General features: G+C 43.3%; 1 protein-coding gene across 1 annotated transcript in view; it reads left to right on the forward strand.

Moving 5' to 3' along the window:
• The first annotated feature begins 642 nt into the window (after positions 1 to 642).
• Positions 643 to 10,500, forward strand: part of ABHD2 (abhydrolase domain containing 2) — a 23,970-nt gene continuing 14,112 nt past the window's right edge. The window contains exons 1-2 of the mRNA XM_010136823.1: positions 643 to 836; positions 10,471 to 10,494. Of these exons, the coding sequence (XP_010135125.1) occupies positions 643 to 836; positions 10,471 to 10,494 (218 nt within the window). The remainder of the gene's footprint in view (positions 837 to 10,470; positions 10,495 to 10,500) is intronic.

Genomic DNA, 10,500 nt, shown 5'->3' on the forward strand with positions numbered 1-10,500 from the left:
GGATGTTGTGGATTTTAATTCTCTCTGCTGTCCCACTTCTTTTATTCTGAGGGCCTTGAAAGACTAGATACTGATCTAGTCCTGCTTTAGCTGAAGAACTACAGTGAATTAAAATGCTGAACTCCTGCAGGAGTTTGTACCAGTATTCTCATGGAGCTGTAAAATTCAGGTGGTGGAGCTAACACAGTAGTTCAAGTTCTGCTTTTCAACCCTGGCTTGTACATCTGGGAAGAAACACTTGTCCAGAGCTGATATGTCTTATAGCCTGGCTTTCCACTCGGTTTCTGTCTAAGCCAGATAGTCTTGGCTGAGATCTGAAGGTATGGACTGTCTGCAGACTGCAGGGCTGACACTGAGACACTGCTGCAATTCTTGTGCAGCACTGATTTGGAATAAACCTCCTTTCCAACTCATCATCCAGTTCCTATTTCTTGTGGTGGTCGGAGTTTTTAGAGCAGTACAAAATAAGCTTCCTTTTGTCTTAAGTTGCTAACCAGAGTTGATATGGTAGGATTTCTGTAGTGATGTTCACTGTCAAGCTTAATTGATTAGCACGGTCTTGTATTTCACATGGCAGTTGATACTCATATCCAACAGTATATTGCAAAAGCTTTAATATTGTTTCTTATTTCCAGGCTCAAAATGAGTGCGATGTTGGAAACCCCTGAGCTGCCAGCAGTGTTTGATGGGGTGAAGCTAGCTGCAGTTGCTGCTGTTCTGTATGTTATTGTTCGCTGCTTGAATTTAAAAAGCCCAACTGCCCCTCCTGAGCTCATTTACCAGGACTCTGCTTTGGCCCGCTTTCTACTCAAATCCTGCCCACTTTTGACCAAAGAGTAAGTAGTATATTTCTTTCCCATGTTGACCTGTGTTACAGGGAGCTGCACTTAACCATTCTTCTGCCTAGTGTGTTTCTTAAACCTGTGTGCAAATGAAAGTCAGGGTTTTCTCTTGGGAAGCATTTCCATATTGTTAGTGTCCCAAGTACAGATACTTGAAATCCTAAACCCAGTGGTTTAGGACCAAGTCTTGTTGTGCAGGGCTCTCCATGGATGTATGGAAAAAGTAATCCCTGCCCCTCTGTATAGTAGCTATATGTTGATATTGTCTGTACCAGCACTATATAGCCCACTGTCTGTGGAAATGGGAACGGATGGATGCAGCCAGCACTTGGTTTTGTTTATGTACTTACCTTTCTGCTGGGGAAGAAATCTGTCAGGCCTCATTGGAAGGAAATATTTTGATGGTGTGTCTGTGCACTTACAACGAATGTAGGGATGGCTCTTAGAGTGCCTACTCTTATCTGAAGTGCCTTAAGTTGATTGAAGACTAATGAAATCTATTACTGCGTAGAGCACATCAACATAACTATTTTATTAAAATAATGACATACTGGCCAGCCTGAGGCCTCTTGAATCCACTTTCAAATTGACATTACATCAGCTCTGTACTTGAGCAGGCTGATCCTTGCCCTTCCATTCCAGGACCTCCAGAATGAGTGCAGCTGCCCTTCACCAATAATAGGAAGCATTTGCTACAATTTCATGAGGCTTTGGAGGGACAAGGACTTTGATTACAGTATTTCTCTTCTGCAATCACTTTGAAAACTTGCAAGTCCTATTTAGAAACCCTAAATACATCAATTATCTAGTAAGTGCTGAGTGCAGCTGCATGAACTCTCCTTTTGGATCTCAAAAGTCAAGCTGACTTAATAGTAATTCTAGGAGAGATAAGAGGTTTTTAGTGTTGCTGTGTTAGGTGCCTTGATTACGTAAGGTGTAAGGTCTTAGGCCACAGGATCTGTAAACTCTTATGGGAAACAAAGCATTATTTGTCTTAAACTGGAGCCCAAAGAGGGTTCCCCGATGCACTCTAAGTTTGGTAGTAACATAAATGTGGTGAAGCAGAGTGGTGAAATTGGATTCCCGATTATGGCTAGTGCCTTAACTGCAAAGCAGTTGCTTCTCTAAAAAAATACCAGCTAGAACCTTCTCAGTGTATCTTAGACGCTTGTCATCTCCACGTTGGCACTCAGGGCTGACATGTCCCAGGTCACTTGAAGAGCAAGCACAAAACTGTGCTGAGTACCAGTGTTGAAGGCATATTAGCATCAGAGTAATCTTTGGAAACTGAGTATAAGCTAATTTAGAGTCCATCTTACTCCTGTTTCAGCTTTGTTCTTGTGGCACAAGCTCCTAGCATGACTGTATTAGAGCCACGTTTTTGTCTTTCACTCAGTGGGAGAACAAAGCATTCCCAAAGGAGTGAAAATGCAGGACGTGTCTAAAAATTGCAATACATCTGTTGTGCATTAACTGCAGGCATGAAGAGCTTCTTGCAGAACCCTGGTGTTGCGTTAATAGTGTGCGATCTCTTTGCTTTCTTTGGATCAGCTCAGAGTTCAGGCTGACCAACTTAAACTGTAGCAGTGACTTCCAACACCTGGTTCTCAGGCCGAACGTTGTCTGAAAGGCTTGCTTGACCCCAGGAAACAAACTGGACTGAAACCAGAACAAAATCTGTCAATAGGTAGTTGTTCAGTCTTGTTATCTGTGTACCTGTGATAGGGGAGGCAGGACTATAATTGCTGTTTGGGATTGAAAGGGCTGCAGGAATCACAGCTCTGTAAGATGATGTATATGTGATTCTTTTTTTGCTATCCTATTGATGTTAATGCAGACTTTTTTCAATACAGAAATTTAAAAATCAAAGAAATCCTGTCCTCAGGCATGAAAATCACCTGGAGACTAAAGGGGAACAAATAGATTTAAATCCTACAATTATGTGTGAAATAGTTGGTAGGACTAATTAGTGAAAGCTATGTGAGAGCAGCTTGTGCCATACTCCACTGAAAAATCTTGCAAGGCTTTGAATACTTGCTAATTATTCAGAGTGTTAGGAAAGCTGATTGAGCAGCTCTTTTCAAATTCTACCATGAAAGCAAAATAAGTAGCCCAGCAATCCCTCCTATGTCAGTACTGGGTTAGTTGTAAGATCTGTTGTAAGAACAATTCTTCTGTACAGGTGTGAACTGGCTTTCAGACCTGGTTTGTTCAGCTCCCTTATGCTTAAGGGAGGAAGGGCTGAGGATATTGCTGGAAAAAACAGGGTGGCAGGGAGAAAGCAGAAATAAGCAAAGTTATTCGATCAGTTCAAAAATACTTGGAAAAAACACTTTTGCATTTTATTTCCCACTGATGGCTCAATCCTCTGCTATGACTTACTCAGTGCATTGTAACCATAATGTTGTTCAGTAAGCCAAGTGATGGTGGATGAATAATTGAAGAGCTTTGTATAGTAAAACTGCCTGGGATGGCTGTGTGCCAGGTACCTTGTACTTGCAGATGTTAGTTCTGCTTTTTACAGTTCTCCGAACAGCTGGAAGCTTTCTACATACCAATGAAACAAACACTGGTAAGCAAGAGACTGTCCTCCTAGAGCTTGTGCTTTCCTATCTCTGTTTCCCTTCTTCCTCCCCTGTCCAGCTCTGTACTTTGGTTTACCAAGTGGAGTAGCATAATCAGAACTCTTTTCATTCATGCTTCTTGCATGGAAGCTCTTGCAAATCAGTACAGCTATCGGTGCCCTTGAGTGCTGGGGACAAACTCCTTTTCCTCTTTCACACCAGTGCAGAAAGTCTCTCTTATTCCTGTACAGAAATGCAGCATTGGTGCTTTGTTTCATGAGGACAAATTTGCCTAGTAGTGAGCTTAGAGGTTCTTTTGGCTGTTCCCAATTTCTTCTACCACCGTAAGAAATGTGTATCTTTATTCCTGTAGAGTAGCAGCACAAGTGTCATCCTTATTGAAAATAATTATCCTTGCTATCTGCACACTTTTATCACTAATAAAGGCAAGCTCCTCAAAGACTGAGGTAAGTGACTGTCAAGCCTGTTGGTAAACACTGTCAAAGATGCAGCCTGGATGCTCCTTATCATTTGTTTGCACAGTAACCTGTACTGAATAAGCAGGCTGCCTGGTACCAGAGGACCCTTTTGCACTGTCACTGCTTTTCTCCTAGATACAAGGAGACAAGTAGTCAGTAAAGCTGACTTCAAGCTTTTCAACATTCTGTTCTCCCATCTAATAGCAAGCAGTGTTTGATTCCTGTCAGCTCCTTAGTGTTTTACCCTAGGAAGAACACTTCCAGGAGAATAATAAACTAGAACAGTAGTGTTACTGCTGTACCTTTGGCAGGTGAACATGTTGAGTGGTAGAGAAGAATGGCAGCTCCCTGTGGGTAAGTTGAGGCATTGACCTTGGAGAAGAGCAGCCTCAAGGGGGTCTGAGTCCTTGCTGGGCACTCTGCTGTGGCGTTGGCGGCAGCCATGTGTTCTCCAGCTCTCATCAGCAAGGAAGAGGTGTTATAATAATTGTGCCCTGTTTCGACTGGAATAATTCTTGTAGTCACTGAAGGTTGAGGGGTGTGATGGGCACTTCACTAAACAAAAGCTGCCTAAATTTGAAAGGAGGTGGTTTAACCAAGGAGGACAATCTCTACGCTTAATTAGTTCTGACTTCATGGTTTCTATGGGCAGCAAACACTTCTACTCCACTTAGGCTAGTTTCTTTTTCAGAGGCTGAGGGGTCATGGAAGCTCCATAAGCTGCTTTAAATTTTGGCAATTACGTGTTTGCTGTGTCTTACTGTTGAGCTGTCTGGCCAAGCTGGTGCAGAAAGCTGCTTTCTACCTGTTTGGGGGCAAGGGGGTTGAACCCTACAGACTTCTAGATAAGCTTTCTTGATAGGAATTCAAATTGCATTCCCTAGCATCAAATAATGGACAAGGTTTGATTTATAAAAGCATCCTTTAAATACCTTCAAACTGCTCTGTAAAGGGAAAAAATAACCCATCAGCTGTTGTAATGCAGGCAGCAGTTCTCAGGGTGACCCCTGACATGGTCTGCTTTCTTGCCATCAGCATGCAATGTACTACAGCACATCACAGGTGATGTAAGAGTTAATGTTTGAAGTGTTAATCTCCTCAGATGAAGTGAAGTAATGCTCCAGAAATAAGCCTGTTGCTGAACTTCCACTTCAGATCTTTGAGGACCTGAATGCTGATGCTTGCTAATAAAAATAGCGCAGTTTTTATGTGCTTTGTGTGAGCTGCTTATGCAGCTGCTGCTTTCCTAAATTCCTGCCCACTTGGTGATGTATGTGCTCTAAAATTATAATCTGGTGCCTGATCCACTAAAACTTAATCTGCAATCACATGTTGGAATTGTTTTCAGTATTAAAATGCTAGGAGGGTGTTTGTGAAACACCTAGGAATTCTTTTGCTCTTGGGCACTGCTGTGGACAGCCACCTCAAGAGGTGGGGCTGTGCTGCACAGCTGGTATGCAGTGTTTGGAGCTAAAACATCAGTCTTTGGCAGCAGGTTTATATAACTGGCTGTGAATTCACTTAGCCAGTTAAGACTGGTGACCTCTCTACTTGTTGTGCCATATAAGTCCATAGTAAGTGACTGGCATCCCCAGATCTGTTCTGTACGCCTTCTGTTGCAGAGTCCTGTTACTGGAAGCTACAACTAACTGCCCTCATAGTTGTCTTTACTCAGTGTCTGGTATCTATTGCAGTTGACCAAATCAAAACAGGGAAATGAGTCAGTTAAAAGCCTTTGGGTCTGGAACAAACTGGGGAGCCATTTCTTCTTTCACAGAAGCTGAGATTTTTTTGTTTCCAGTACAACACAACTTTGCTTTCAGCTCTCCAGTGATTTAGTACTTCCTTGTCTGTGCTTTTGTGGTACATTGTCCTTGTGTGGATGTGCATACACCTCTTTGAGGTCTTCCTGACCGCTGTTCACCACCCAGCTGGCTGCTCAGCTCCTGTCATCTGTAAATGCTACTGTGGAACAGTGGAAACACTGCGTATAGACCTGGTGTCTGCTCCTGGGCTCTTGCTCATCTTTGAGCAGCTTTACTGGAGCAGGGCACTCTGAGGAGTCCATAATCACCTCCATACAGTGAAATGTGCTGTGCTGGGATAATCTTTACCGTAAACTGCTTTCAAAACCACTTTGGTTTATAGCAGGTGTTACAGAGAAGTTGAAGCCTGTCATGTCCTTGAACACTTTCTGTGATTCTACTTAATGCTGGAGGGAAGCCACCTGCTTTTATGAGTGAGGGGCCCTTTTTTGGAAGACACGGTTCCATTTGGCAGTAGTGATAGTTTTAGCATAAAATTGAAAGGGCAGTGCTTGAATTCTCAAACTGAATAGTACTGGGTTGCTCAGCCCACATGATATCTAGCTTGTGTTTCCATGTGTCACACCCTGCTGAGCTTGTGTTAAGGTGAGCCGTAAGAAAAATACCCTGAGTACATGCTTTTCTGCCTGCAGGGTGATTTGTTTCAGGAGAACATCTATTTTCAGCTGTTTGCTGTGAGGAATGTTGTCTTTGCTACAGAACAGTCTGTGCTAGCTTTGCTATCAGGGCTAGATAGTGGTTTTTTTTTTAGCTGGGATTAGTATGAAAATGTCTCTGGAACAGTTTTTTTCCACGTAATAGGCTTAAGTAAAATTTACCTTCTGACCAGCGCTTTCAGAGCATGAAGCCTCTTGCACAATTCCTGGCAAGCTTTTTCTCCCCACCAGTGTGGTGCCATGCACATTGATGGCTGAAGAGTTCGTTCTATGCTCTCCTCTGTGAATGGCTTTAATAAAGCAAACTAGAAGTCCACACAAACCCTGGATAAAAATGTCTTGTCCTTCAATCCTGTACAGCCTTGCACTATTACCTTCAGTACTTAGTCTTGGCATTTCTTGTGGAATTCATCTCACTAAAAGATGTAGATAGAAGTCACTTCTAGGAAGACTTAAAAGGATTTGTCTGTTGTCAAAATGGAGGGAACAACAAAAAGACCCTGACAGACAGATCATATGCCTGATTCTGCTGTAGATTGTAAGGATGCTTTGCAAGTCAATCTTGGCCCTCAGCTGAGGAGACTTTACTGGAATGCAGTGATGGAGAGGCATCACTTCATTACTGTCAAGACTTTATAGGGTTTTGTAGTAGGTTAGATTGGCAACTTGTCTTGGTAAATGAAAGTAATATTTTTAATTGCTGTTCACTTTTGCATCAGTCTGGTAAGGTGAGTTTTAATCTGTCATGGTTTTTCACTGATTATGCAAGATCTGTACAATCTGGGCAACTTCTTTCTCCATCCCTGGTGAAGTCTTGCATGTTCAGTCTCCTGGAGCCTGGGTAATTAAGGGATTTTTAGGATTAATTGCTCACCACAAGCCTATTGCTTAAAGGCTAATGGGCAATAGTAGAAGGTACCTGAGATAACAAGCTGCTGCTTTGACACTTGCATGTTATTTCAGAGCTTTAACTGCTTTATTGAGTGCAAACTGCAGAAATACACTTCACTTAAGCATGACTAAGTGGGAGTACCAAATCTCTGTATCAGTACTATCCTGTGCATATTTCTCATACTGGAACTTGACCTTTGAATATTTATCTAGAATAGGGTAGATACCTGCCAGGTGACTAATACTAACACATCTCTGCTGCAGGCAGTGAGGTGCTTAAAGAGCTAACATAACAGATTAGCTGAGCACTTGACTTGAGTGGTCCACAGGATGCTCGGAAACACCAGCTTATGCACTCTGAAGGGGAGGGAGCAATGACTGCACTCTTGTCCGTAGAGCTTCACCCAGTTTTAGCTTTGAGGGAAATGTGGAACATGTAGGGGTTGCTTGTCCATCATTATGGATGGAGTCACAGGGATTCCTGCCTTGGTTTTAGTCTTTCCTTTAATGAAGAACATGTCAATGAAACTGCATGTGCTGTTTGCCTGTGTAAAAGTGGTGTAGAAGGTTTTTTACCTCGCTCAGGAGCAGACTTCAGGTAGCTTCCAGTCAGGTTATTGGAAGGCAGGCTTGTTTTTTCTTTCCCCTAAAGAAACCAGCTGTGCCCTGAGGAGGCAGGCTGTGGTAAGCAGCAGGCTGGAATCTGTTTGTCTTCATTTAATCTCCAGCAGCAGTGGTGAGGCTTTGAAGACTCTTCCAATTTCCTTTCTAACCACATCCTGTGGTATTTCCTGCTGCATCTCTTCTGCTGGATGATTGTAACTTATAGCTGAAAACTGAACTGTAGGTAAACATGAGGAAAGGATTGGTGCTTGCAGAGGTCCTCAGTTTCCTTTTTTCATCAGGGTGGTAGCAGAGTTACTCAGTCACAGCTGAGTAACTTACCTGCTGTATCTGGAAAAATCTTTCCTGCTAGCCCTATGGGGTAAGACTTTGGGTTTTCCCTGGGATAATCTTTGATTTGAAAAGCAAATAGAAGCAAATTGCCAAACTTCCCAATGCATGTTCTTAACCTAAGATTAGAAACCACATGACAATATTGATGTCTGTTCTAAAAGAGCTGCAAATTCTTACAGGCTGTATTTGACAACTCTCCTCAAAAGCTGCTAGCAAAAGCTATCTGCAAAGGACTTCTGTGAAAGACAAAAAGCCAGTCAAGCACTGTCTAGTGTGGGGTATGGCCACTGACTAGACTGCTTCTAAAGTAAATGTCTGGAGTGATGCCAGCTGTTTATTTTCTTCTGCTGGAAGAGGGGCATCTCTTCCACTGGCATTACAGTTGCTGTTCAAAACCCTCTGCAGTTTGAGCTGTATGCAACTTGAGCAGAACCATCTGTAGTTCTTGTGCAGCCTTGTTTATGCTGACTACACTACCCCAACAGATACCTACTTTGAATCATGAGAATGTATCCACTGACTACTTTCCACCTCTACCAGCAATTGCAGAGGATGAGCTTGTATGGCCCCTATTGTTGCTGGCAGTCTCTGCATGGCTGGCATGCTACACATTGCTGCTGGCGAGGCCCACCTGCAGTGCAGAGATACTGGGCTGCTGGCCTCACATAGGCTCTTTGAAAAGCTTTCTAGTGGGGTGATCAAATCCAAGATGCACTGAGGGCTAATTTGCAAGGTTACAAGCATCAGCTGGCAGCTTTTGCAGCCTTTATTGAATTGTTACCTATGTCTAGAGGAATCTATTTTGTGTTTCTTCAGGAAGTGCAGTTGCAAAAACTGAGTGAAACTGTCCTGTGAACTGCTGTGTTGCTTTGACATTAAGAAGTCTACCTCTAGGTGAGGGAAGAGAACAGGGAGAAAGAGCAAACTGCTTCTCGGTCTTGCTAATCAAGCCTAGATAGCCCTTATTTTTATAGGAAGCCTTTTTTGAGGAGTGTGTGTGGGGAACGGGGAGTTGTGGTTCTGCATAAGAGCTGGCATGGGGCAGAAGGTCCAGCTGTTTGAATAGGTAGTGTCGGAGCACAAAGGCAAGGTTTCTGTCATGTTTTAATGGGTTATGGGCTTAAGAGGAAATCAGAGTCTTGAGCTGCCTGGTTTTCTCTGAACAGGGAAGAACATAATCTCTGCCTCACATGGTCTCAAGTAGTCAAAGGGAATAACTGCAGGAAGCCTGAAAAATCACAGCAGAAAGGGAGTTGCTAATCTCTTGGGATCCAGGGTGATGTCAAGCATCTCAAGCTTCTTCTAGATGCCCTGCTCTGTGTAGCAGAGACCACAGCTTCTTAATGGGAAGCATGTCCCCTGGGACTGCTGTTCTCCTAAACAATTTGTGCTTTCCTGTTGAGAGCTGATGTAATTACCTCTTTCAAGGCATCATCTCAGTCTCCCCTTTATGGGGTGGCCAGGTGACTGCCCTCCCACCACCGGGTGGGCAGCAGTATGTTTCCTGTTCAACTACTTGCAGCTCTGCTTGTACTAAACACTGGTAACTAAGCCTTTAATGCCTTCCAGCTAATAGCTATGTTTTCTGCCCACCCCCCTGTGTGTTTGAGGGCCAGGAAAATAAGTTTTCTATCACCTTTAATATACTCTTAGTAAATATAATTAGTAGATTCCACCTGCTTAGGCTGAAAGGGCCTAACTCTGAGAGGTGAAATCACCCTGTACTGTGCTCTTCACTTAACTGAGAAAAGCAGTTCTGTGTAAAATTGTCCCAACCAGCAAGACCTGGGGCCCTTGGTCCTCTAGAATTTGCTGTGAATCCTGTTTCTGCTGCTGGCTTGTACAGTTCATGTGGCTCAACCCAGCAGGCTTTGGTGTTTCAATTAAAACAGATTTACAGCACTGTACAGGTTCTGGAGGTCAGTTGGTTGGCTAGCAACATGCTGGCCCAGTCTCACTGAGGCATGAGGTCTCTGTATCTGGTGAGAAGCATTTTCCCATGTAACACTTCAGTGTAGAGGAATGTCTGGGTTTTGGCTTCTGCTGCTGCTCCCAGTGCTGATTTCTCAGCTTTGAGAGCATATCTCCTTGTGTAAGGCTGCAGAGATCAATGCTGCCAGTTCAGTCATAGCAAAAACAATTTCATAGTCGTTACTATATTTGGTAGCAAGGGGGAGATTTGTTAGAGTGCTTATCTGTTCTCAAAGGCTCGTTAACACAGCAGGGATAAGTGATTACATTACTGCCTCTTTCAGGTACATTCCACCTCTGATCTGGGGGACGAG

This window comes from Buceros rhinoceros, unplaced genomic scaffold (genome assembly GCF_000710305.1).
Source record: "Buceros rhinoceros silvestris isolate BGI_N320 unplaced genomic scaffold, ASM71030v1 scaffold18335, whole genome shotgun sequence".
NCBI lineage: Eukaryota > Metazoa > Chordata > Aves > Bucerotiformes > Bucerotidae > Buceros > Buceros rhinoceros.